At 47.7% G+C, this 27,668-nt stretch overlaps 2 protein-coding genes across 4 annotated transcripts; both read left to right on the top strand.

The window, feature by feature from the left end:
• Positions 1-4,808: 4,808 nt before the first annotated feature.
• Positions 4,809-18,897, top strand: DMKN (dermokine). 3 transcript variants are annotated; one of them, XM_045846691.1, is made up of 20 exons: positions 4,809-5,314; positions 5,601-5,816; positions 5,922-5,981; positions 6,271-6,321; positions 6,488-6,793; positions 7,960-8,016; positions 8,245-8,295; positions 9,864-9,908; positions 10,577-10,630; positions 11,541-11,591; positions 11,713-11,760; positions 11,946-11,993; positions 14,246-14,302; positions 14,638-14,685; positions 16,309-16,359; positions 16,476-16,517; positions 16,851-16,922; positions 17,843-17,866; positions 17,975-18,018; positions 18,581-18,897. In XM_045846691.1, coding segments are annotated over exons 1-20 (1,680 nt in total). In that variant the 5' UTR covers positions 4,809-4,960; the 3' UTR covers positions 18,582-18,897. The 3 variants fall into 3 exon arrangements, with proteins under 3 accessions (XP_045702647.1, XP_045702646.1, XP_045702648.1); XM_045846690.1 differs by having other exon boundaries at positions 17,975-18,022; XM_045846692.1 differs by lacking the exon at positions 17,975-18,018.
• A 5,340-nt stretch (positions 18,898-24,237) lies between these two features.
• Positions 24,238-27,358, top strand: LOC123823891 (keratinocyte differentiation associated protein). Its single transcript, XM_045846941.1, has 6 exons — positions 24,238-24,343; positions 25,826-25,864; positions 25,965-26,006; positions 26,178-26,222; positions 26,898-26,945; positions 27,214-27,358. Exons 1-6 carry the CDS (start codon positions 24,257-24,259, stop codon positions 27,250-27,252), a joined length of 300 nt encoding a protein of 99 aa, XP_045702897.1. The 5' UTR covers positions 24,238-24,256; the 3' UTR covers positions 27,253-27,358.
• The last annotated feature ends 310 nt before the right edge of the window (positions 27,359-27,668 follow it).

Genomic DNA, 27,668 nt, shown 5'->3' with positions numbered 1-27,668 from the left:
CAGGGAGAGGGGTTTGGGCTGGACCACACAGCCATTTTTGTTGGGTGCTTACTATGTCTTTGCTAAGCACTTACAGACATGATTCATGCCATTCTCACAACCTCCCTGTGAGGCAGGTACCATGATTATCCCCCTTACAGAGGATAAAGTTGAAGCTCAGAGAAGGGAGAGAGTTGCCTGATAATCTAGGAAGTGGTGATAGTGGGACTCTCTCAAGAGCACTTCCCTGTTGGTGATCTCTGCTAGTGACGTGGCATGCTTCCCTGGGGCTCTTGGGGAGTGGGCTGCTTCAAAACAAGTCCTCTTTAAAAACAAGTTTCTGCATTTGGCCTTTTCAGGAGGTGTGTGTGTATGTCTCAAAATTAATCAACTGCCGAGAAAGCCTTCCAACAACATTAATGTGCCCAACACTAGCAAGAACATATATTGAGTGCCCTGTGTTGCAGGTACTGCTCTAAGCTCTCTTCATAATTACCTCATTTAACCTTCACATTCACCCCTCTTATAGATAAGGAAACTGTTGTACATATGAATTAAGATCATGGCTAGTAAATAGTGAAGATAGAATTTCAACCTAGACTCCAGAACAGGCACTGTGGACAAGGTAAGACAGTAGATGTCACTTTGAGACCCAGACCCCATAGGAGGGAGCAGAGACATTGCCCATATGCAAGGCCTCATCTCTTCTCTATACTTGAGTCCAGCCTCCACACCTGCCCCAAGTCTCCTCCCTGATCTCTGTACTCCCCTCTTCCCATAACGGTGTGTTCCCTACAGGAATCCTGTTAACACCCCAGTCAGATCACAACTTCCCTCAGTTTCAAGCCCTTGGCTGGTTCCACTTCATTCAGAGTAAAAGTCAGTCTTCACAATGGCTACCTCTTTTTGAAATATATCAAGAACTGATACAACTCAACACCAAACAAAAAATCCAATTAAAAAATGGGCAGAGGACCTGAACAGACACCTCTCCCAAGAGGACATACAAATGGTGAACAGATATATGAAAAGATGTTCAATTTCACTAGCTATTAGGGAAATGCAAATCAAAACTACAACCCTCACACCTGTTAGGATGGTAATTATCAATAAGACAGGTAAATAATATGTGTTGGAGAGGTTGCAGAGAAAACAGGATTCCTCCTTAACTGCTGGTGGGAAAGTAAACTGGTATAGCCACTATGAAAAACAGTCTGGCAATTCCTCAAAAAATTAAGAATAGAGTTATCATATGACCCAGCAATCCCTTTTCTGGATATCTACCCCAAAAACTCAAAAACATGAGTTCACTTGCAAGGATATATACACTGCTATATTCATTGCAGCATTATTCATGGTGGCTAAGACATAGAAACAGCCAAAGTGTCTTTCAATAGAGGGCTGGATAAAGAGGGTGTGATACATATATATACATGCAATACTACTCAGCCATAAGGAAAGATGAAATACTGCCATTTGTGACAGGATGGATGGACCTTGAGAATATTATTCCAAGCAAAATAAATTAGAACAAGCTAAGAATCATAAGATTTCATTCATATGTGGGATATAAACTGAAACGCATAGACACAGACAACAGCATGGTGGTTACCAGAGGGAAGGGGGTGGGAGAATAGTCAAAGGTAAAGGGGGCCAAATACATGGTGACAAAAGGTGATTTGACTTTGGGTGGTGAGCACACACTGTAATATATAGATCTAATATCATGTAAATGCACACTTGGAATCTATATGATCTTGTTAACCAATGTCACCCCAATAAATTTGATTAAAAAGTGATTACCTCTTCAATTTCAACTGCCACTTTCTCTGTGCTCCAGCCTCAGAGCCTTTGCACTACTGTTCCCTCTGTTGGAATACTCTATCCCTAGATATCCTCATGGCTCAGGCTCTCACTTTTTGGGGGTCTCAGTTCATAAATCACATCTTAAAGAGCCCTTCCTGACCACCTGGTTTAAAATTTCTTCCATATTATGCATGCTTCCCCTATCACTTTGGGGTCTCTACCTGCCTCTTCCTATACCCTTCTCTGGCTCCTCTCTTCTCTGTTCCTTCACTCCACTGTGTTTTTCTTCACAATGCTAATCACCACCTGGTATGTTTACTGTCCAACTAAACCCACGATGAATGTGAGTTCCCTAAGGAAAAAGATTTTGATGAACTTGTTCCATGTGGTATCTATCCCCTGTGCCTCGAACAGGCATGACACAGGGTAGATATTCAGTAAATATTTGTTGAATAAATAAAGAAGTAAATTAGAGAGATAAGCTAAAACCAGAAGGTCTTGCACATGATGTAGGCATGTCAGATTTGTGGATGCTAAAACAAGGGAGGCTTGGTGATGTAGGAAAAAAGCTGTTTGGAGTCAGACAGACTTGGGTCAAATTCTGACAACTCCATTTTACCATAATCTTTTTTACATATGATTTTGTGTATGCACTTAACACTCTAGGCCTCAGTTACCTCATCTGTAAAATGGAAATAATATCCACCTCAGGTTATAGTGAGGATTAAATGAGATCATGAATGTGAAAGCACCCCATCTTTTATGGGGTTCATGATGGATACTTAATAACTGCGCCTTAAGACTGATTTCAGGTGACTCCTCAGGTCCAGAGATGTCTGAGGGCAGTTTTTCTCCAAAGGTAGAACATGGGACTGCTGGTGGCAAAGGAGAATTTAGGTGGTCTGTAAACGTAGTCTGAACCATGCAGTGAGAAACTCTTTTCTCCATTTTTTTTTTAAATCTTCTGACTATGTTAAAAAAGAAGACTCAATTTCCATGCTAGCGTGCCTTGAATATCTCTCTCATACTTGCTAATTTCCCTTTTTTAACAAAGAGGATGCAGGAACTGCAGCCATGTATAATGTAATACCATTTGTTTCTCACTATGTTTTCCCGGTATTTTCTATTTATGGGCAAGTGATTCTGGCTTTCCACTTTCAGCAGCAATATAAAATATTCTTAAAATATATTAAGAAAGTAAGCTAGCTTAAAGAAAAATATTAGTAATAGAGGAGGGAGAGGGCAGCTACATGCCATTGTGGAGGTGTCCCGTGAGGGAAGTGTGGGAAGGAGTCTTAGCAAGCGGTCTGCCTGCTGCCTGCAGTCCTGTCCTGGGGAAGTGGGAATAGGTCTAGTGTCTCCATCACCAATTCTGGAGCCCCCAGATATACTTTTCCCTCCTCTTCCCGCCCTGCAACAAGGTGTGGTGCAAAACCAAAACTGATTCTATCCAAAGAAGAATGAGGGCTTTGAAAAGCAGGGGGAGGTCTGAGACATGGAGGTGACAGAAAATACTGGAGGTCAGGGCTTAGACATGAAGGCAGGCTGGGCTTGGGCTTTGGCCCCACCGCACATTCACATGTGCTCTCTGAACCTCAAGTTCTCCATCTCTAAACAGGGTAAGAAGACTGATCTCCAGGGCTGAGAGAGCTTTAAAGTGCTTAAACTCCTGTGCTGGACACATAGAAAGCCTTTTACAGACTGGAGCTGCAATTTATTATTATTATTATTATTATTATTATTACCATCACCATTTATTATCATCATTAGAGTCAGAAATAACAGGGAGGTAGGAGCAGCTGAGGACAGACAGGGATTTTGTTTACATGGTAAGAGGTATTGAATGTTACAAGTTGGGGTGTGGGTGTTGGGGCGGAGAGAGAGACTGACTGGGAGACATTGAGAAAGGCAGATGGAAACTGGCCCCTCCTAACTGAGTGATGTATCACAGTGATACAAAACAGTGGCAAGTGGGAGGGCCTGGGACTCCTGGGAGTATAGAGGCAGCCATGCTTGCTAAGCAGGGATGAGACCTGGGGAGGATGCCTGAGTTCTACATCCTGAGCTGAGACCCAGGAGAGTATTATGTTGCTGACCTAGGGCTCCTGCCCTTGAGCTAACTCCTCTTCCCTTGCCAGTGCCCTCCTGGCCCCTGGGGGAGGCTGGGGGTTGGGTGGGGTGAGCTGGTACCATCCCAGCCCTCCCAGAAGGCCATGAACTCACAAACATGTCCCCTCCATTATGGATAAACAGGATGGCTGCCTGGGTCAACCACTCCCTCTCTAGGTCTTTCCCTCCTACTCATTCCCTGGGGGTGGCTGGCCCGCCCAGCTCCACTGCTCCACACCCAGCTTCCTCAGCTAAGAGCCACCAGGATGCTAACTAAGACACCCTGATGACCACTCTCAGAGGTGTGACCACTTCCTTCCCAGATGTTTGGGGTCCTTACTGGGAACTGAGACCAATCTCACAGCTCCCAGGCTCTCTGTAGACTAGAAGGTATTGAAGAGGGTGAGGGCCTCTTCCACACCTTTAGGAGAGAGCATGGGAGAGGAGAGAAATGGGAGAGGCAAAGGCCAGCTGAAACTGAGAGAAAGGCCAAGAAAGGGCCCCTGACCTAGGCTGGCTTACACCTAGGGTGGGCCCTGTTCTACTTGGTTCCCTATCCTTGCCCGGCTGGCAGGGCCCAGCTTGTGACTCCCTTCCACCTGCTGCCTGTAGGAGACACCAACAGCCTATCTCTTCAGATGCCCCCATCCCCACCCTGTGCCCCAAATTCCTGGGATTGGGAAATTGGAACACTTTTGCACCCATCTCATTCCATTTCTCCCTCCCTCCCTCCTGATGCACAAGCTCCCTCTCTGTTTCAACACAGACTCTTGAGACTCACAATTACAGCTCATTACCTTATCGGTGGCTGGCCCTGAGTCAGTGCGGGGAGGGACTCTGGGCTGCCCAGCCCTGTCACCTTCTCCCAAGCTATGTTATAAGGAGTAGTGGCAGGGTGGAGGACTCTGGGAAGGCAGGGGAGTTGGGGAAAGGAGAGAGAAGGCTGCAGACCTAGAGGGAGGGAAAATAAGAAGTCAGAAGGAAGAAGAAAACGGAGGAGGGCACACATACTCAGAGGAAGAAAAAGGGCCAACAGAAAGAAACTTGGGTGGGAAGTGAGGCAGAGATGAAGTTACAGGGGTCCCTGGCCTGCCTCCTGCTGGCCTTGTATCTGGGCAGTGGGGAGGCTGGCCCACTGCTAAGTGGAGGGGCAAATGCTGGAACAGGTATTGGGGAGGCCATTGGCCAAGGGGTTGGAGAGGCAGCCAGCTCTGGAATCAAGGAGGCCATGGGCCCAGGGATGGGCGATGCCTTCGGCCACAGGGTGGGTGAGGCCATCCGCCAGGGTGTTGAAGCAGCAGCCCATGCTTTTGGAGACACTGGGAGTGAGGCTGGCAGACAGACTGAGAATATTATTCGACATGGAATAGATGCTGCCCACAGCTCCTGGCAAGGGATGCCCAGCAACAATGGTGCTTGGGTGAGTGGCTGAAAGGAAGCTGGGTGTGGAAATGGGAGGCTGTGTGCAGCTGGGTTGAGAATCTTGGGGATCAGTTGAAAGGAGGAAGGAGTCTCTTATTTGTGACTGTCTGGGGCAGTTTTCTTCCATATTATGCATGCTTCCTCTATCACTTTGGGGTCTCTACCTGCCTCTCCCTATACCCTTCTCTGGCTCCTCTCTTAATTTCTCTGCCTGGCTCCCACCCTACTCCCATCACAGAGTGAGAAAGTCACATACACTAAGCGCATGCATGTTGTCCTTGCAGGGAACCAATGGTCAGCCTCCATCCAGAGGCCATGGCATCTTTGGTTCTCAGGGTGGCCTGGGATCCCACAGCCAGGGCAATCCTGAAGGTCCAGGGACTCCCTGGGGCCATGGACACTCTGGAAGCTCAGATGGCAACTTTGGAACCAACTCTCAGGGAAGTTCCTGGGGCCAGGGAGGCAATGGAGGGCCATACGACTTGGGGACCAATGCTCAGGTAAAGCACCCCAGCCCGGATCCTGCAGCCTCCCTCCCTCAAGCCCACACTCTCCACCCCTCCCTCAATCTTTGGACCCCACACTCAGTCTCACCCTCCCTGCAGGGAGCTGTGGCTCAACCCGGTTATGATTCAGTGAGGGGAAACAGCAACCCAAATATGGAGGTAAGAAGAAGAGTCTGGGGAAGAAGAGGGTGTCTGGGTGTGTGTGACAGAAAGTGGGAGAGACAAAAAGGAAAGAAAGATGGGGAAGGCAGAGCTTGAGGTAAGAGGCAAGACTGGCCAGGAAAGAGATGCACGTGAGCAAGAGACAAGGCAGAGAGGGATATAAATCAGATGGGGATGGGGGAGATACGCGTGAGGAAAGAAAGTAAAGCTGTAAGAAGGAGAGCCTGGCCTGTGGCAACAGCTCTAACTGAAATCTTAAAACTCACCTGCCCCATTTCCTCTGCAGTGCACCAACGCCCCGCCCTCTGGTTCAGATGCAAGCTCTAGCAACTCTTGGGTAAGAGGATGGGCAACCCGAGGCATTTGGCACAGGGAGAAAACAGAAACTCTGCGTCCCTCAGACTGGGCGGGGATTATGCCAAGCAGGAGCGCAAGGGGAGGGAGGAAAGCGGTGCTGGCGTTCTCATTCTTAGTCCTCGCTCTGGTCTGTTCCTGCCCCTCAGGGGAGCAGCAGCAGTGGTAGCAGCAGTGGTAGCAGCAGCGGCGGTAACGGTGGTGGCAGCAGCGGCGGTAGCGGCGGCGGCGGCGGCGGCAGCGGTAGCAGCAGCGGTGGCAGCAGCGGTGGCGGCAGCGGTGGCAGCAGCGGTGGCGGCAGCGGTGGCGGCAACGGCGGCAGCGGCGGCGGCGGCAGCGGCAGCGGCGGCGGCGGCAGCGGCGGCGGCAGCAGCGGCGGCAGTGGTAACGGCGGCGGTGGTGGCAACGGCGGCGGCGGTGGCCGCGGCGGCAGCAGCAGTTCCGGGGGCAACTGGGTGAGTTCTGCTCCTTTGTTGAAGGATAGATGGGGCTGAGGCCCCTGGTGGTCCCTGCTGAGGAGATGCGCTCCAAGGTCTTCCTGAAAGCTGCCAGCCTGGGCGTGGGTGGCGCGGGTAACGTCACTGGCAGTTGTCATCCTGTGGCTCCTTCAGCTTCTGTTCCCCACCTACCCAGCCCCACCAAGCAGGGTTCCTTAGATATGCACTCTACTCTTTCCAGAAGAGGTATCTTCCCTCCTTTCCCTCACTCTGTCCCTTATCTCTGCTCCATCATGGAGGAGACTATTTCCTGTCACCCTATTCCTGAAGTCGGGGCAACTTGGCAACTCTGACTACAGCTGGGGGTGACAAATGGAAGAACAGAAGTGGGCACAGAAACATACGATACTTGTTAGGGAAGTTCCCCGAAGAATGGGGGCAGGCCCACACTGGTGGAGACTTAAGGACATTTACAGAGCTATGGCATGGATGAACTAATAAATATAGAATGCACACATGAAGCCTTGCCACCACAGACAAAAGGGCCAGGAGGGGGCCACAACCTGGCAGCCGAATTAGGGGGCAGGTCCAAGAGGGGCCCTGCAGAGAGAGCATTGCTGGCTTCCTTAGGGGTCTGAGAAGGGTGTCATGCAAGAGGAGGGAAACTACTAGAACAAGCCAGGTAACATAAGCTGCTTTAATATACTGCTCCTTGTGCTACCTGCTTTTACTCCATCTAAGAGTGACCCTTCGAAAATTCTAGGAAGTTTGATCAGGCTCTCTTCTAGTGGCCCTCCCTCTTCCTAGGTCCAGGAGAGGGTGAGAAGAGAGGAAAGACAGGGGCAAGGCAGAATAGGCCCCAGCCTGCCCTCTGGTCTCAGTGTCACGGCTTCTGTGCAGTTAGGCTCCAGGGGCCTTTTCACCCTTGGCATGTGGTGAGAAGTGGGGAGCTCAGAGTTGGCAAATTATCCCCCATTTCCATGTATACTTGGCCACACCTGGCCTTCTCTGTGCTCCCAAAAACTTCCCTCAGTGAACAACTGGCTGAAGATGGGAAGGAATGGAGGTTGGGAAGAGGGGGGTTAAACACACACACACGCAAGCACACACAACGTGGCTGGATCTCTTCGGTTCCTTCCAAGTGGTTCTAAGACACAAGCTGGACTCCTTGTTTTCTCTTACAGGAACATGATACGAGCTCTTCCTCAGGTAGCAGCGGAGGAAGTGGAAATAAACCTGGCGTGAGTTCTAGTGTTCACACCTGCACAGATCCTCCTCAGACCATGGGAAGGAAAATAAGGGGCCCCTCAAATGATGGGACAGTGACAGCTGGGACTGAGAATGGGGGGTGGACTGCTGCTGAGGTGGGGCTGATGTGGGTTAGCCTTGGCGTTAAACAGCTGCAGTTCGAAGGCCGGAATTGGTGTCTGGGTAGGGACTGAGAGTAAGTCTCCTTCTCCCTCCCACAGTGTGACAACCCAGGGAATGAAGTCCGAGTATCTGGAGGATCTGGGGGTCAGGTGAGAGTCAAACTTGTGGTTACTATAGTTCACAGGTGGCAAACACAAGGCCCTCAGGTTGAATCCGGCCCTCTACCTTGTTTTATCCGGCCCAGCACCTAGTTTCTACCCCAAGGCAGCACGAAGCTCCTTGCCCCTAGTTAAGGAGCAGTCACATTATACAGTCCTAAAATTACATTCGGCCCTTTGAAAGCAACCGCAAGGATGATGTGGCCCCTGGTGAAAATGAGTTTGACACCCCTGCTATAATAGTTCATCACGGCAGCTGCCCACTCCTCCTAACTCAACTCTGCTCAGCCCCACTCCTAACACTAACCTCCATCCCAGCCCCAATTTACAATTTAGGGGGAGAAATCAAGCTCATAAAATTACTAACAATCTCCAAAGTAATAATTAATTGCAAATTCTATGGGAATATCCCACTTTATAACATAGATGGGGCTGTGAAAACATTGTATAAAAACCAGTCCTTTCAGAAACACAATCGTTTCAAATGACCTATACCTGGCCTGTAAACAGACCTATACCAGTGCCTGTAAACAGACCTATACCAGTGCCTGCAACACTGACAGAGGAAATGTTACAGTAATGTCCACACGAATCACCTAGAGGTCTTACGCAAATGGGGCTTCTGGTTCAGCAGCTCTGGGGTGGGGCTGAGATTCTGGTTTCTAACAAGGTCTGGGTGAGGCTGCTGCTGCTGCTGCTCTGTGCCCTGGTGTGAGAGTCACCTGCAGGGAGAGGACCACGACCCTATGCTGCTATGTCCACAAGGCTCTCTGAAGAGCTCCTAAAATATTGCAGATACTCACCTTTTATGGGTAGATAGGTTTTAAGAAATCTCCCAGTTTGTAACTCTATTTTTAGTTTTTTTCATACCAAAATCTCTTTTTCTATGGTTTCTACTCTTGATAATAAAAGTCTTTGTTTTCTTCTAGCACTACCAATACTTCTGTAATTTCATTGTTAAATTTAACTCTTTAATCCATCTGGGCTTTACTTTGCTGCGCACTATCTAGTCCCACTCCTCAATCCAACTAGGCAGACCCTACACTTCAGATCAGATCTGTATGCTCCCTCATGAGGGGAAAACAGATAAAAAACAGAAGGGAGGAAACTGGTAAGTTATAAATAAGTTTTGCCCCAAATAACTTAACTGGTATTGGAGCCCCGTGTATTGAATCATTTCTACTACTGATTTAAAATATCATTTGTAAATACCTTAATATTCAAGGAGAGCTTCCGGGAGCTCAGAGCATTTGGGAGTTCTATTTTGTTAAATCGATTCATCTGCTCTGGGACAGGAACCACACTGCTTCACTTATGGTACTCTGCAGTGTCTCATATCTGCCAGTAGAAGTCCTCCCTTGCTGCTTATCTTTTCCAGTCTTCTCTTACCTATTCTAAGTCATTTATTCTTCAAAATAAATTTCAAGATGATTTTGACAAGTTACAAAAGAAAATTCTATTAGGACTTTAAGAGGAATTGTATTAAGTTATACATAAATTTGCAGGGATGGACCAAGGATCTAAAACAATGATCAGTGTTTCACTGTCTTGTCCCTCAGGGTTTCAGAGGACAGGGAGGTTCCAGAGGATCTGGCAACATCAAGGTAAGGAGACAACATGTCTTGAGTAGGGACTATGGCAGCAGTAAGTGGGGGTGGAGGTCAACTCTCCAGCAGAAACAGTAGCAAAGCAGATAGTCCCACATCCTGGCCTGGTCCAGATTTTAGCTCTGGGAACAAAGAGGTGATGACAGGCTGGGATCCACCCCAAACAGTGAAGGCGGGACTCTAGAGGAGCTGACCTCTATATAGAAGGAGACTAGGCAATCTACTTCTGTACCACCTCTGCTGCCCTGACTCTCCAGCTAGCATCACCTTTCTGACCAATGCAAAACATCAGCCCAGACTGGTCCTGCAGCTTGAATCAGTTCAGTACAACAGCCTGGCTGGTTCCTGCTTCAATACCAGGGGAAAATTCTTTGGTGGCAAAGGCCTTTCCTATTGAATTTTGGGCAGCTTGTAGACATGAATAGAAACAGAGGTGGTTGTGGTACTAATCAGCATTATAAGTGAGCAATAACCTGATCCACAAGGGGGTGGAACAAAATTTGCCAGGGAAAACAGAGCTATCCAGACAGAAGGGCCTCTCTCGGGGTCTTGGGAAGTCCCTAGTCATGTTCCCGCTTCAGTCCCTTGATACAGGAATCCTTCACCTACTCTACCCCACATCCTGCCAGTTTCCCACCAACTCTTCTTCATTTTCTCTCTCTCAGGAGACAAGCAAGGAGGGTAGTCGCCTCCTTGGGGGCTTCCAAGGCAATTATCAGGTGAGTAGGAATGGCTTTAGGGGAAGGAATGGTAGACTGTGGGGTCAGAATGCAAAGGGCCTGGAAAAAGAAATAGAAATACCAGTTTCTTCTTGCCAGCTGCTCTGAATCTGTCTTGGTTGATTACCAGGAGACCACACAGGGGCCTGGGAGCCCCATGATCCTCCTTGACTCATCCATTCTCTCCCTCCTTCCAACTGCAGTCACAGCTGTATTACCTCTATGAGGGAAAAAGCTGACAAAACTAGCAGAAGAATGGCCAAGGGGATATTTTTAAAAATCATACTTAAGAAGGCAGTGTTGATAAGTAGAAAGGAAATGAACTTTGAGTTAAAAATGGGAGTTCAAATGCCAGCTGGATCCCTTGCCATCTGTGCATCTTAGGCATGTCAGTGGACCTCTCTGAGCCTGGCCTTCCTCTTGGGTAAAATAGGGCCAGTGAAGCCTAGCTTCCTCACTGACCGCCGCCCCCCCCGCCCCACCAGTTACTGCAGAGTTTTCTACATCATAATCCCACCAAGGGGGCTCAGGGTCCAGACACTGAAGTCTGATGTGGAGAGAGATCCTGAGGCAAGCTGCTGGACAGCTCTTAGTTTCAGTTTCCTCATTTGAAAAAATAGACATATTCCACAAAAGATCATAGCAAGCTAAGGCACAGGGCTTGGCCAGTAGTGGGACTATTCATTGGGGAGTAGGTAGACTTATTCTAGGAAGCAAGTGATGAGTCATTCCAGGAAGACTTTTTGGCGGTACGGTTCTTAGGTGCTCGGTAAAGAAGAGAGGTGGCTTTACAGATGGTACATGGTGCTGGAGCAAAGGCAAAGATGAGTGGGCCAGGAGTAAGCTGATGGATGGTATGCATGACAAAATGTATAAGCCTTGAACATAAGTGTCCTTTTTCCCCATCCAGGGACAAGGGTCCAGTGGGGGAGATGAAGCTGTCAGTGGAATCAATAACTTGGTGAGTGGTGACATCACCCCACCTGGGACTGGGACCCTCCAGACACCCATAGCTCCTGCCCCTGCCTCATGCTCACAGAATGGGTTCTTGCTCTCATTTCTGTTTATTGTTGGTTCCTTAGAACTCTCAGACATCTCCTGGGCTCTTTGACTTCGACACTTTCTGGAAGGTGAGTTCAGCAACACTGCTCTGCTTATTCTTTCTTGGAAAACCAGAACCCTGTCCCTTGTTCCTACAGGATGAAGTCCTCTTTCTATAACCTTCAGTGGTGACCCTTGACCTCTCTCATCTTGAGGCTCTGTGCCAATTACATTATCAGCCAATTTAGCCAGTCTCATTTTTTTTTTCCTGCAGAACTTTAAATCCAAGCTGGGTTTCATTAACTGGGATGCAATAAACCAGGTAAGGGCTGGAAGGCCATGCCATTCGATCTTTGTGGGAGAAGAATATAGAGAAGAAAGCTAAACCTCTGCTTGGTGAACTAAGGAAATAATGATGATGGCAATGAAGAGCATTTTGACAAGTGCTTTAAAAAATACAAACAGGAGGAAGTAAAACAGAGATCTAAAAAGAGAGGGAGAGTTTGCAAACAGTTGGGAGTTGGGGATGAGAAATGAATGAGCCTCTTTCACATCTTAATGTGCAGACCCAGACAGGCCTGAACCATGGTTTCCCCTTTGAGACCTGAAGGTTAATGGGAGAACAAGTAGGTGTAATCCTCAAAAAACCAGAGAAGCAGCAGAGGCCAGAGTTAGGGGTTGACTGAATAGTCAGGTGGAGCTAAAAGGCCACATGAGGACTGACACAGAGAGGAAGAAAGAAGAAGTGAGTATCTGCTGAGTGCCTGATGGGTGCCCTGTACATACATAATCTTAGGGGACACTTGGAGGCTAGGATCCCTTTCTTCTTCCTCCCTGCCCACCCCTTTCTCTTGTAGGGGAGCCTGTGGCCAGGGTGACGTAACACCAGAATAGTAGAGGGAGTGGACTAAAAGGAGAGAGAGGATGAGGACAGACAACCCAAGCAAATACCAAAGGTGGAAGCTGTGATTGGCAGGCCAATGAAATGTTTTGTTTGATCCATTAAAAAAAATCTGAATTAGTTGCCAAAGTTTAAAAATTGATAGACCTCACAAACTGACTTGGATTTCTGACTGCTCTTGAAAAAATTGGCAACACAGGGCCCCTTTCCATGGGCTACATAAACTGAAATGAGTAGCAGCTGCTTCTTGCAATGGGGCTTGCTCTCCAGCAGCCAAACTCCCCCTGCCCAGCACCTGACCGACCCCTGTGTGTGGCTGAGTTTCTAACTCTTAGCGTAAAAGATTGGAGACTAGGATCCTGCTTCCCAAAACTTGTGGGGAAAAGGAGGTGGTGGTAAGAGGGGCCAAAGGGGCAGCCCAAACTTCAGAGAGAGTGGAAAATAGGAGATAAAGATGTTTCCAGATGCAGCACAGTTCTGGTTTGCACAAACTAAGTGAACAAGATAGACTCTTTCTGTTTTAGAGAGACAGTCTCTGGAGCAGCAAGACTCTTTACTATGAATCATGGGGAGGCCAGGCCCCTGAGCATGGGGGACTTGTGGTCTAATAGGAGAACCAGGGCACAAACAGACACTTCCCAGGGGGACCAGGACAGACAGCAGTGTTTTTGCACATCTGGATCTGGCGGGGGCAGAGGTGAAGTAAAGTGCATGCTTGCAAATAGGCAGGATTCATTTGGGGTGGCTTTCTGGAGGAGTAGATCTCAGAAGAAAGGCAGGACAGAGTTGGGCAGGGAAGAGAATGGTGAGCTCCATCTCCTTCATAGTCAGAGATGAGGGCCTAAAGACTTCCTCCGGAGTGAGGAGTGAAGACAGGGGGACTATACATAACATTCCTGGCAAGGTATGGGGGTTTTCAAGCCCAAGCTGGAATGAATTTTACTGGATGATAACAGTGGGCAGAAAGGTCCCTGCAGATTTCTGAAGCAGGGGTCTAATCTAACCTTGATTTGGCCCATTACTCCCTGAAGTCCTATTCCTCAAGCTCCCTCTTAGAGCCTACTTTTTTTTTTGCCCAGGACCAGAGGAGCTTTCCCATCCCTTGACCTCCAGACAAAGAGCTGACAGATGGTTGGGAGTTTCCCACCTGTTATAAAAACAACACTATCTCTCCATTAATCTCAATCTTTGCCCTTGCAATAAATCTTAGCTGCCCCGCACTCCTTGCCTCTGCCCTTTTCTTACATCTTCACTGTTATCCCAGGGGGCCTTGGAAAGGGGTGACTTCAGCCCCACATCTTTGGGAAATGGGCTGGAGGTGGCATGGCAGGTGAAAAGGCAGGAAGCTCTGAGTGCAGGTCTTCATCCTGAGGTTTTGCTGCAGTTACGTTCAGCCACAGGAGGGAGAAATGGGATAGAGAAGAACACTTTGTATGTACTAGGGGCGGGAAAGTGGTTAATGACACAACAGATCTAGTTTCTCTCTTCTTCCACTTGCAAAAATAGTTTTCTAGTCCTTAAAGATACCCAGCTTCCCCCGCCCCCCACGTCCCCTCCAAACCTTTGCCAGAGCGCAATTCTGAAGACTGAAAAATGCTGGGAACGGGAGTAGGGGTTTAGGCGATCAGGGCGTCAGACTCCCTGCTAACCTGCTCCCCACTTTTCATCCACAGGGCCAACTCCCATCTCCCAGCACTCGAGCCCTCCTCTACTTCAGTCGACTTTGGGAGGTAGGACAATTATCATTGTTTTAAAAAACTGGGATCCTGGTCATCCTGTCTCTCTCTCCACCTCCCTCAAGGCAGCCAACCCCCAGTTTGAGCCTACCTTTCACAAAATTCTCCCTCTTTTTATTTTTGAGATAGGTATTATCACCCAAATCTTATCACTAATACCACCAGGAATTCTAACACCCTTAATAAGCTTATCTTCATCTACCTTCAACCAAACCTGGGCTCCTAAACCCATTCTTGTATGTGGTCTTGAAACTTTCCCAGTGAGCTGCTGCATGCACCCTCTGAATTCTGTCTCCATGTGGCCCACTCATCTCTCCTTCTTCCTCCAGGATTTCAAACACAACACTCCTTTCTTGAACTGGAAAGCAATTATTGAGGTAAGGGTGGCAGAACCTCTTGTTTCAGGGTCAGGAAGCTCATCCCTTGGGAGGTGGGGCTCTGGGTTCTTGGCAATGGCTTGCACATTCTGTACCAGTTCCATATCCTCTTGGCTGAGGAAGGGTGCCTCCCTCCTTCCCACTTTCCTTTATGCAACTCTGAGTGGGAGTGGAGTGGGAGAGAGAAGCTGTGAGTCACCAAAGAAGGAGCAGGGTGGCAGATCCTCCCTGGAATAAAAGCCCAGGCTGAGGGTTGGGGCCCTGACAAGCACAGGAACATGAAGCTGGCTACTGTCTCCACTTTGCTGCTGCTCCTGCTAGGCTTTGCTTGGCTTGGGAGGAGCCACAGCTGACTGGGTACTGCAGGGTGAGCAGGTAGTGGGGATCATGAGGTGAGGAAGGACCTCGGAACTGGAAAGGGGGGCACTAGGAAGGAAAGCTGAAGACAAGTAGCAGGTATAGGGGTAGGGGGTCATGTCATTGTCAAGTGTAGGCAGATGCATAGGGTCTGAATATCTGGGTTCCGGGAAGGATGGGCAGGATCTCTGGGTTTTCCAGAAAGCCATGCCTCAATTCTTCATGGTCAGTGGCCTTTGGGAATCAGATCCCTTAGCACTGAGGCAAGGGTTACCCACTCACTCATCCACATGGGCCAGGCATCTGAGACTGGACAGGTGGGGCCATGCAAAGAAGGAGGTCAAGGCCTTCCAGCTGAGTGTTGTCATGCACCAGTGTAGCTACATCACCTGATTCTCCAAGAAAAGTTAGAAATCTGATTTTTAATTGCTCACAACTAAATTAATTAAAAAAATGCAAACCTAGTAAAAAATGTCCAGAGGCATGTGGTCAACCAGTTTGTGACCTCAGTGTTAGGGCTAATAGTGGGGTTAACACCCGGTGTCAGGTGAGGAAAAAGTAGAGAGTTGTCAGAGTTAAGAAGAACATCCTAACCGTGAGTATATGAGAGATGGTGGTGATGGTGTTCCTAGTAGAGAAGTGATGATGGAGGAAACTTAACTTCTCTCCCACTGCTTAGAAATTTCCCCTTGCCTCAACTCAGGGAGGGGAGGTGGCAAGTGCATCTATGGTGTGTCTTAAGTACCTTCATCTGCTTCCTTGTAGTTCTTCCTTTTCTTTCTCTTTGACCCTGAGGTAATGTTATACACTTCACTTTGCCTCTGTAGGAACAGCACTTGTGAACAGGGATAACAAAGCTTGTGACAGAAGCGGGGTTTGGTGTCAGCAAAAGGTGGACTGGGGCCCAGGGGCCTGTGTGGACACCCCACATTTGTCATTCTAGCTTGGTCTCAGGCCAGGCTGCCAACGTCCAGGTGTCTGGATGGGGATGGTGTTGCTAAACCCAGATCTCGACCCTCGATCCCCAGCACTGAGTGTGGAAATCTGCCTGTATCTATCTGGGCCATCAGTTTCCTCTAGGCTCACTGTCTTCTTTGCAGGCAGCACTTATCATGGACCCCGGAGATGGGTGGCATGGGGTAGGTGAGATGCTGCTGCTCCGAATGGAGGGCAGAGCATAGGCAGCAGGATGTTGGAGTCCCAAAAGTCTAACAAGGCCTGAGGGACCACGGAGACACCCTAACTGTGGCTCCCTCTTCCTTACAGGGTGTCAATCCATCATCATCACTCCAGAAGAGGGCAGGCAGTGCTGGTCAGGTAAGTCTCTGTCCTCAGACTGACCTAGGAGGCCCTTGGTCCCTCTCAATCTTGTTCCTGGGTCTGGCCAATCTGAAATTCTCTTCCTTTACTCCTCTGCTCTGTAATTTTCTCAGCCTGGTGCAGGATGGCCAGAAGTACCAGCTGTAACTTCTAAGGTAAGCTATCTGCCATGCGACCACCTGATTTAGACCTCACTTCTTTCCCTGATCTCCTTCCCTTACCTCCCAAGTAACGCTTGAGTTGGGAGAGGAAAGGAGGCAGAGCCATGTGGGCTAGGACCATAAAGAAGTGAGGGTGTGGGCTATGGGTGGCTCAAGAAGATTCTAGAAAACATATGACATGGGGTGTGGGGGGCAGGGGCAAGGGCTTTGAAAAATCTCCAGCCAGGGCAGGGAGGTGGGGTGTTTATTCCAGAGCAAAATGCCTTCATTCCTTCTGTGCTGTCCTGCCCCCACCCACCACCCACTGTCCTCTACTTTCTCCTGCAGAACTACAATTATAACCAGCAGGCATATCCTACTCCCTCTAGTGGGCAATACTCAGCCAAGATCCCTGCTAAGGTAAGACTTGCAACTGTCCTGTTTTCCCAGTGGGGTATCTGCATGGAGGGGAAAGGGGAAGCTTTTGCTACCAAGGTCCTCTATGTGGGTTAGCTAGAAGGTTGAAGGCTCTTCACACCCACATTCAGAAAAGGTTACAAGAAATCAGTGGCTACATTATGGAGAAAACTGGGAACTACTATTCTCTGAAAGAGAAATATGCTCCTCAGAAAAATCACATGAAACATGGCAAAACAAATAGCTTTCCTTTGTAGTATCGGCTCTCTTCTTCTTTATCTGCTGTCCTTCTAGAGTTGCTGGGGGTAGAAGAGGAGGAGGGTAGGTGAGGCTAGCCTAGGAACTCTTGGTTGGTGAGAAATAAATGCTTCATTCCACTAAGGAAATAAAAGGAAAAACATTTGAGAATTTTGTTGCATTCAGTTGCAAAGAAAGCAATCTTAATTTATAATAGATGTGCCAAACACTAATTGGGCTGGTGAAGCAAACAGGTGGTATTTCCCTCCACCTCTCAGAACAATAAAGCCCTGACCTCGCAGAGAGGCCTTCCACTGAAGATCAGAAACTCTTTACTGACAGGTGATGAAGAGGCAGTCATACTACCTGTGGCTATCCACTTTGCCAATTATTGGTGGCCAATTTCCATCCACCTTGTAGGCAGAGGGGGACCTACCTATTTTTGTTCACTCCCCGTGGGCAGTGTGTGCTAAAGGACCACGTTCATATCATCTTGGGTAAAATGTATTTAGGATGATAAGTTCTGCTATGAAAAAAATTCCATGGGCTGAATGTCCGTGGTCATTGAGGTAACCTGGTCTGAGCCTGCCCCTTCTACTGGGCCCTTCCTGAGCTCTACAGACATGGCAGAATTCAGAAAGATCACTGTAGTCTCCACATCACCTACTCCAATCTTCTCTTTACAGGGGGGAGTCACGGTTTCTTCCTCGGTAAGTACTGGGGCAAAGGAAATCCAGCTTGTGAGAAAAGGGGCCTGAGGCCAAAGTTTGTGCAGGGGACAGTGTGATGTCTACTCAGACATTCTCCCTGTCCTGCAGGCTTCCCGGGTGCAACCTGGCCTGCTGCAGTGGGTGAAGTTTTGGTAGGTGAGTGTTAGAGTAAGCCGTGTTCAGTTGCATCCAGGAGTTGAGGCATGGTCACCGAGGGGCAGGGCTGGGGTTGTGGTATTTCCTTTGCTCTGGGTGGATGCTCTAAAGGTACTGAGGAGGGGAACCCAGTGTGGAGAAAAATCATAAGATATGACCTACTCAGAAAGCACCTGCGTGCTGAGTGAAGGCCTGATAGAGTGGGACCATGCAGGGACAGGAGAAGGAGAAGAATGGCACGCTAGGTTAAGGAGAGGGACTGGATGGGAACTGTGCAGGGAAACTGCAGAGAGGTGAGCCTTTCAGGTGTAAAGTGTCAGAGGCAGGAAGAAGAAGTGAGTCCCCCCGAAAAAAAGAAGTGAGTCGGGGGGAAGGGGTTAGGGAGGTAATAGATTAACTTGGTAGAAGGACACAACCTGTTTTAGGGGATAGCACAGTGAGGGATGGCAGGTGAGACAGGTGAGGAGACACAATGGAACTGTGGGGATGCAGAAACTGGATGGGAAGCTACCTGGTTTCAAGTCACATTCTACCATTTGCTCTTTGCTTTTCTTCCAGAAAATTACCCCCAAACACGCCTGAGGCCCTGAAAAACTTCAGTGTTCAAGGAGCCTGACTGCGCCCCTCCCCCAGCCCTCCCTCTGTGCTAGGCTTGGTCTGGGTGTTGACATCTGCTCTTTCTAGGTTGGGGACCTGGTCTCTCTGTCCCTTGTCCCTTCTCCCCACTCTGTGTGGTGTCTCCTTGACCACCAGCCTCTTCGAATAAACCAGCCGCTTTTTCTACCTACTCCATTTGTAACCTGAAGTCACTGACAGTCCTTCAGGAGAAGCTTCCCACTCTTGAATTTCTCTGTGGAAATAAAACATGGATCTTGTTGCTCTAAGATTTCTTGACTACTATACTGATGGCCTGGATCAAGGAGGTTGGAAGAGTGGTTTAGGGACAGATAATCTGCCTTCCTCCTGAGACTTATGTACAAAATGGTGGGCTGAGAGAGATAAGACCTGAGTAGTCCTGACAAGAAGTAGCTAGTGGATCTTACTAGGCCTCAGTTTCCCCATCTGTAAAAAAATGATCTTTGCCCAACCTATATCTGCATACCGTGCATGCTGCCCTTGAAGCAGCCACAGGTGTTTTGCTAGCCTAAAAAGCAATGAGGGGGCTATTCATATAGGAAAGTGGGAGTAAAGAGCCTGTTCAAAGGGAAGACACCTGTCCCAGAGGGCTAGGGAGGGGGCAGGAACAAGAGCAAGGGGTGGGTACAGAGTATGCCTTGGCCTCATAAATGCACTGAAGGGTGGATGAGGGGACAGTTGGGTTGACATGTTTAGAAAGATGGGGCAGTGGCTCCTATCCAGCTTCTTCTCACACACAGCAGCCCTGTGTCTCCAGCATGCAGAGGGGCAGCAGAACACTTGTACTCCACCAATGTACCAATGAGACAGGCAGAGGTTCTGGGCACAGGCTGAGCCCAGGCTTATTATAAGCCCAGGAACCCCGAGGACAGGGCTGGAGAGTCTCCAGTTAGTCTCTGAGCCAAAGTCCCATTTAAGGTCATACTGTGTGCCCATATTAAGGAACCCTCATCCCTCATCCCTGACATCCATGCAGAGACACAGGAAGTAAAAGGAGGACATACAACAACCCTGCTAACACGAGCGACTCTCTGAGACTACGAGGTTTCTGAGGATATGACCTGTTTGCCTTGGTCACTATTCACAGGGTAGGACAGGCCTCAAATATTGGTAAATAAATGAAAGAAAAATGCCAAAAATGGACTTTGGGAAAGCAACTCGATCAAATCCTTCTGGCTGGGAAAAAGGAGAGGATGACTCCTTTGCTCTACATCCTATTTTCACTTATCTCCCTGAAATTGTGGCTATTGCTTTGTACAGTCTTGGGTTTCAACTGTATAGGGACAGCCTTGCAGCACCCCCTTGTGGCCACAGAGGGGAGAACACAGCTGTCCCAGGGCCAACGGTCAATCCTTCAGGGTGACTGACAGCTAGCTTCCTGGAGTGTGGGTGAGATTTCAGAACTGGCTGGAACTCAGATCTCCTGGAGCCAGTCCCTGAGGGATTGAGGAAGAAGCTGGCATGCTCAACATGGCTCTGGACTCTTGGGGCTGAAAGCAGCCGTTTAAAGTACCACCGGAAGCAGGGTAAGGCCCTCTCGTGTAAAAGACTTCCTCCTCTTTGGACCTCTGAAGCAACTTCCCAATGTCCTTTCATTCCCCCCCCCCCGCCCCAAATCCATTCTCCCATGACAGCCAAGGAGGATCCCATGCTCAGAATCCTCTGCAAGGTTTTCATTAGCCCTAGAATAAAATTCCAACTCCTCACCATGGCTCAGGGTGATCTGGCTCTGACCTCCCTCTCCAATGTCATCCTGGACCTGCTAAGACAGACCCTTGGTGAACACTGCTATTATCTGCTCCTGGAACCCAAAATCTTCAGCAGTTTGGAGCTTTAGGTCTAAATTCAAATGTCCTTCACCAATCCAGCTTACTTGAGGATACGTACATAATTACAATCACATCACCCTATTTTAGCTGCTTCACAGACTTTTTCATTCTCTGAAATTATCTTGTTTCCTAATTTTTTGTTAAATTCTGATCTGTTTCTTCTACTAGAACATAAGCTCCACAGAACAAGTACTATGTCCATCTTCAATTCCCAAGAGCCAAGTGGCTGTTCTATTCATGAATTAGAGAATGAAAGGGGAGAACAGAATTAAGTTGGATCAGTACAGGAAGTCTTTCTGAGAGAAGTTTAAGTAAAGGGTACACAGAGACAGAGGGTGGACAGCAAAGGAATAAACCTGACCGGCTGCGACTGCTTCCTTGGGTGTGATAATAACGTTGACAGGGGGTGGAGAGGATGGGACAGGATACTCTGAGCTATGCCTCTCAATATCCCACATAACTCCATACTCCACATCCTGGCCCCCTTTCTCTCCAAGGCTTGTCACCTGGGTGTTCACCAAGGCCCTGATACCCCAGTGTGCATCACTTCAAATCCCGCATTCCTTCCCTGAACCCAGCAGGCCAGCTCCCAACTCCTAGGTTTGCCTGTAATGTAGCAATCAGGGCTGGGCCTTACCTTCTACCCACACTCAAGTTCTGACAGACCTGTGGTGGGGTAGGGGCAGGCCTGTGGAAAAACATGGGTTTATTGGTATGTTCAGAAAGGGAACTAAGAGATCAACCAGACTTGGAAATGGGTGGATGCAGAGCCAGCTCTGTGGCTCTACCTGACCATTAGCCCGACGTGCTGTACCCAAAGAAATGCTAAATCCCAGGTTGATTCTCCTGCCAGCCATTACTCAAACTGCTGGGACTCTCTCCCAGTGAGAATCCTCCTACCTGCCTTCCCACTGGACACTGGACATTCAGGAAACACAAACTCACTGAGACAGTATAGATGGGGGAAGGGTGAGGAGTTTGGAGAGAGACATTAATTAGCACTTACAGCATGTCATGCAAAACCAAAATTGTCCTTGAAATTCCATCAGGAACATACCAAATTAAAACAAGTTATAAGTCTAGCACAGCCAGTTTTTTTCTCCAGCACAAGAACAGAATTTCTTCAGTTGCACACATGAAGTAGCTGGCTTGTGTATAGAGGCATTATAAAAAAGTACCTATCTTTAAACAATAGAACTAGAACTAGGAATATCTTGAGGTACATACTTGGTGTAACAAGATGCTCATACTATATGAAGCACCTGGAAACTAAGGCAATTGCAGGTTCATTCTGGGGCATATGCTCATTGAGTGTCACTAATCTCTTAGCTCTCTCTTTTCATTTTGCCAGGGGTGTACAGTTTAATTCATTGGCATTGATACACATATGCTCAGAGCTGACATCTATGGCTGTGCAGGCTGCATATCACAAAGGACACCTGAGTAAGAAGCTAATGGGGACTAAATGCAGCTTTCGTCCCCTATCTCTCAAGGCATGCGTCTAATTCACACAAGGTGTATATGGGCTGACTGAAGCCCTTTGTAGGATAATACTCCACAGGATAGCAAAGAGGCAATATGAATGCAAGCTCTGGAATCCTGGGGTTTGAACAGTGACCTTGCCACACACTGTCTGTGTGAACTTGGGTAAATTACTTCACCTCTATGTGCTGTGGTCTCCCTATCTAAAGAATGTGAATAATTACAGTATCCACGTCACAGAATCACTGGTATTTCAGTGGGATCATACATTTAGAGCACTAAGCACAAGGCTTCCACATAGTAGGACATCAATAAATTGGCTAACATTATTATTAGCAGCATTAGTATTAGGTGGAGAGGAAAACAGGGAAATCAGTTTATTGCTAAAGAACTCTAGAGCCAAATAGATGGTGTTGGGTGGTGTTGGGATCATCTGTTGCTTTAGATGCCAAAGTGTTCCTGCATTACCATGTCTAATTACAGTTGATTTTACAACAGCAGTTCTCTTTTTGTCAACTCTTCATTCCTTTTGCTCCTGGAGTTGACTCCAGCATTCTATGCTGACAGAATGGCGGTTAATAAGCTCTTTCAGTCACTGTTAACCAATTAGTAAGAATTCATTACACATAAAAACTTGTGTCCTCCAGAAAATGTTTTGGGAGGCACTCCACCCACTGCAGTCATTTTTTTCACTTGTCCCCTCCAGTAGCACCAACTGTATGTGGCACCCATTGTCACAGGTCATCTGTGCTTAGTGAGTGTCCCTCAAGCATTGTCTCCTCAGGTAGCTCTGAAAAGGGGGAGATGTCATTACAAAAACAGAGAAGGCTTCCTAAGTCTAAAGAGATATAGGGTGTCAGGTACTGGGGTGTGGGTGCATCATTAGAATTGAACTTAAGTGCTTCTGGAGTTCATAAGAATTGTTCATGAATGACTGTAGCCCTCCCACTCTAGGCCTGCCATCTAGTGTGCATTGCATTAGGTTGGGTAAAGCAGCCCACTCTTAAATAAGGGCTTGTTTTGTCCTGGTAGCACTACTCCATGTTCCAGCACCTCCCTGTTACACCAGGAACCAGTTAGGCCACCTGAACCTCATTGTGGAGAAGGTTACTTGATTAGGATGTTTTGTCACTTTGAGGTGATACAGCTTCCAAGCTGGGGGAGTGAAGGGGTGGGTGGGATTAGTCAATGAGGTGAAGTAGGCACTCACATTTCAGGACGTAGATCCCATCTCCAGTTGGTTAGCTCTAAGACCTGGTTTGCATTTTTTTCTTCTATTCCTTGTCTTAGCTTGAAACAGTCATCTCTCTGAAGATCCAAGAGTAAAAGATGAGAAATTGGATAATGGGAGGAGACCATCCCAAAGGAAGAAAGTGTACAACTTGGTGGAAGGATGCTTGAATTCTAACATATCCAGTCTCCAAAATATTCATTTCACCTGTACTCTGTGCAAGGTGCAGTGCTTGGGGCATATAAAAGTGATGAAAATATACCATAGTTTCTGACCTCAAGGAACTTAATATCCTAAGAGGAAGATAAGAGAAGGACATAAGTTACTCTAGACACAATGCCAGAGAGATACAAATGAATTGATACAGCAATTCTGAGAAGGGCAAAATGTGTAGGGGCAAGGGGATGGGAGACGCTGGAAGAAATCAGGGAAACTTCGTCCAGGATGGCTGTTGGGTTCTGAGAATTGGAGATGAGAGAGGAGCATTTTAAGAATAAGGTACAGCATGTGCAAATGCTTACAGGAAGAAAAATAAGAGTATATTTAGTATGGAGTCCAGTTTGGCCAGAATGTGAGGAATGTGCAAAGGCAGCATAAGTAGAAAAAGTTAGAAAGGCAGATTGAGACCAGAGTGTGAAATGTCTTCAATGCCAGTCTAAGGAGTTTACACAGAACTGGGTAGGGTGGGAAAAAAGCCTGAATTATAAGAGAGGAATGAAGGACATAAGGAAAAGAGACAGACAAAAGGAGAGGTGCTTGGGTGCCACTGACAATCCCTTGGAGAGACAGGTCCAACCTGTCTCCATCCCAGATCCATTTGCATGAAGAATCCCATTGCCATCTCACCTTCCTATTGCCTAGGGCAGAATGTGAATTGAGAAATCCAAGGTAAATGGGGAACAGTCCACACCTCCCCTCCCAGAGCCCCAGGGGTGGGTGGCAGGATCTGGGGGTGAGTCAGTGGGGTGGGGACACCATTTCTGCTCACATCTGCCTCCCTGGGAATATAAAGGGAAGCAGTGAGGCCCCGCCTCAGAGCACCCCAACCTTGACACCATGAAGATCCCAGTTCTTTCTGCTGTGGTTCTTCTCTCTCTTCTGGCACTTCACTCTGCTCAGGGGGCTGCCCTGGGTAGTTCTAAGGTGAGCACATCATCTGGATTCTCTTTTTCTTACACCTATTACCTCACTTACTCTTCAGTTTCTTTACCTTCTATCCATTACTGGATAAGTGGTTATTACTTTTTAATATTATCAGGGGTTGAATGAGAAGGTGGGGCTTTGAGGAAGGAAAGAAAGGAGGAAGGAAACAAAACATTCCTGGGAAGACCTGTAAGGAGGGAGATGCTTATATTTCTGGAAGGGGTGATGAAGTATGGGGTGGATAAGGATAAGGAGGTTGGGGGAAGAAGCAAAGGATCTGGGAGGGAGAGTGAGGACAGTGAAAGGAGGATAAACCTTCTTCCCTCTTCCCACCAAAGTTAAAGGAAATCTCAACTACACAGGCTGGACAACTGAATCGTGGGAGGAGACAGGGGCTAAGGCTGTTTGTCTGGGTTCAGCTTCACCATTGTTTCACTTGTATCCCTGGGAGTGGCTTCCAGGTGACTGGAAGCTCTCTACTATCTCTGGAGCCTAGGCCATAGCAAAAATCCTTATGAACCAGTCTCTAGCCAGGAGGAATCCTGAGGCCTCTCTATTCCCATCTAATTACAAGGTGGAGGGAGAATGTGCATGCTGGGTTTAAAAGTCTGTGGCAGGGATCACAAACTCAATTGCTTAGGATCCAAGCAAGTGATGTCAGTGAGCAAGAGAGCTGGTGGAGCCTCAGGGGAGATGGAGCAAACTTGCCTGATTTAAAAGGGGACAGTCTGTGTTCCATCTGACTGCTGCAAAGTGGGAAAAATGTACCCAGTGTGGCTGGAGTTTTGAAATTTTTAGGCATAACTGGAGATCTGATTTATGAATTCTTACTAATTAAAAATGTTTAATTTAAAATAAAAACCCTTATGAGGTTTAAACACTTTGGTCTAGCCAGTAGGTTACCTGTTTGTGACCTCTGGTGTGGGAAGAAAGGAATAAGAAATAAAAAACAATGAAGCTGGGCAAATTGGGAGAGCAATAAGATGGGCTGCACTGAGGCCTGGGGAGCTGCCAAATGGAGGAGAGGAACAGAGGCTAGGACTTTGGTGGCAATAAAGTCACAAAGCAAACCAATGTCAATCAATTCAAGGCAGGCAGGGCACTTCAGCAACTCGGCTTCAATTAGCATGTTAATATCCCACACCCAGCTCTCTGGGTGAAGCACAGGTGTCTCAAGAACACCCCAAGTCAACTAAACAACACTAGCTCATTTTTCTTGGGAGGAGTCCTCTTTCTCCACCTTTTCCACCTGATGCATGTCTTGGTGTTTTATTTCTCTATCTTACAAATACCCTTCCCTTCACCTTGTACATCTGTAAGCCATCTGCCTTGCTGAAGCAGATTGGGTTAACTGAGGCCCCACGTGGAGAATGGGCTATATGCTTGGGGACTGGCCTGTGGAGGAAGGCAGAGCTGACTGAGAGGGTTTGGGAAGAGGGATTGCTGCCATGTGATCATTTGCCTCCTTTCTCCCTTTTCCAGGAAGAAACCACTATTGGTAATTATGCGAAAGGACCTGAGGTAAATAGCTATTTTCTGACACTCCAGACATGAGTTTGTCCCCATATCTTCATCTTCATGCTCCTTAGAAGTTTTTCTAATACACTGCTTCTTTGCCTAGGCCTTTAACACTCCATTCCTGAACATCGACAAGTTACGATCTGTAAGTACACTTCTGTAGGGCTTCCCCCACAAGTATCCACATCGGAGAGATCAATGCCTTAGTAGAGAGCTTGCAAAGCTGCCATGGTCCTTTCACCTTTACCAGAAGGCTAGGGGCTAAGCTCTGTACTACCCTGGAACTGACTCTCTTCTGGTCTCCCTCTCCCCACAGGCTTTTAAGAATGAGGAATTCCTGAACTGGCATGCCCTCTTCGAGGTAAGTGCCTGGGTACTCCTTATTCTCCTTGATTGCTTGCAGTCTATGCAGGGTAGTGGCAACACGTACCAGTTCTAGCTTTCTGGATTCTTTCCTGCACTCTAGGAGAGAATAACTGCCATGCTTGGATGCTGTCCAGTGTACAAAGTTTCCCCAGGAGGCTGTCATGGCTGTATCTTATTTTCCTAACATGGTAGTGGGGAAGCAAAGCCATAACGACAATTCAGAAAAAAAGGAAGACCTTAATCAGTCAAGAGTTTGTTTGAATCCCCTCATCCTCTATGAAGAAACTGATATCCTAAGTTGGGTGGCTTAACCAAACTTAGAAGGCTAAATCAGTGACAATGCTGGAACTAGAGCTTGCATCACATGATTCTGCACACACTTGCTATGTGCCCACATGCAAATATCTTCAGTGCTCTGAACCTCAGTTTCCTCATTTGTGATGTGGGGATGATCACAGTACCTGCCTCAAAAGGTTTCTATGAAGACCAAACAAAATCATAACTGTAAAGCAGTTAGTACAAGGCAGATACAGAACAAGGGCACAAAAAATATTAGTTCTTACTAATTATAAAACAATAGCACCACTGCAGAGAGCTTACTTAGTGAATGCTTACTGATCCATGCTCACCTGACCTGTAACACAGCTCTCATTCTCTTTTTCTGTTTTAGACTATCAAACGAAAGCTTCCTTTCCTCAACTGGGATGCCTTTCCTAAGGTAAGAGGTAGTAAGCATTAGGAAGATAAGAAGGTTAGGAGTGGGGGAGAAGCAGAGCATCTGGGAGGGAGAATGGGGATAATGAAAGAAGGATAAACCTTCTCACCAAAGTTAAGGGAAATTCAACTATTAATAGTTAGAGAATGGGACTTAGACTGGCACAGAAATTTCTTTCCATCAGTGCCCCACCCCATCTTGGGCTTCCTTATGGAGGACTCCAGCTCCCTGCACCCAAGGGTCCCCTTCTGACTGCCCTCTCTCCCTCTAGCTGAAAGGATTGAGGAGTGCAACTCCTGATGCCCAGTGACCATTCCCTTCAAGACCCAGCGCTGCTGATACCCACTGGAAGAGGGGGCTAATGTGGGATCCTACAATCACTCTTTCCTGGCTTGATAATTCCAATAAAATATTCTCCAACCAAATAGCTCCTGTATCTGCATCTCATCCTAATGGCCTCTAGAAAGGACCTAAGATGGAGTGGGCTCCAAGGCTGGTGGGCAAAAATCTTGAATTCTGATTGGGTAATAAGATAGAAAGAATTGGGAAGGGCACATCAAAATGTCAAGAGACCCCTTGTGTCTTAGCTCCTTAGTTCTAGCTGACATCTGTGAGGAGCATGGAGCTGTGAATTGCATGGTAAGTTGCCCAAGGAATCAAACCTGCTCCAGAACTACTGGCACCCTCTCCCTCCTGCTTTTTCAGAACCTGATTCCCCTGGTGGTG

This window comes from Phyllostomus hastatus, unplaced genomic scaffold (genome assembly GCF_019186645.2).
Source record: "Phyllostomus hastatus isolate PE091 unplaced genomic scaffold, TTU_PhHast_1.1 phas_contig_5, whole genome shotgun sequence".
Taxonomy (NCBI): Eukaryota; Metazoa; Chordata; class Mammalia; order Chiroptera; family Phyllostomidae; genus Phyllostomus; species Phyllostomus hastatus.
Note: the sequence above shows the minus strand (reverse complement) of the source record. Positions and strands in the feature narration are given on the sequence as shown.

Bases quoted from the DNA above. Each gene is read 5' to 3' on its own strand.
- DMKN (XM_045846690.1), top strand. From the start codon at position 4,961: ATGAAGTTACAGGGGTCCCTGGCCTGCCTCCTGCTGGCCTTGTATCTG. The intron at 5,315-5,600 runs GTGAGTGGCTGA...TTGTCCTTGCAG, and splicing joins CCAGCAACAATGGTGCTTGG to GGAACCAATGGTCAGCCTCC. The intron at 14,686-16,308 runs GTAAGGGTGGCA...TCTTCCTTACAG, and splicing joins ACTGGAAAGCAATTATTGAG to GGTGTCAATCCATCATCATC.
- LOC123823891 (XM_045846941.1), top strand. From the start codon at position 24,257: ATGAAGATCCCAGTTCTTTCTGCTGTGGTTCTTCTCTCTCTTCTGGCA. The intron at 24,344-25,825 runs GTGAGCACATCA...TCCCTTTTCCAG, and splicing joins CTGCCCTGGGTAGTTCTAAG to GAAGAAACCACTATTGGTAA. The intron at 25,865-25,964 runs GTAAATAGCTAT...TTCTTTGCCTAG, and splicing joins ATTATGCGAAAGGACCTGAG to GCCTTTAACACTCCATTCCT.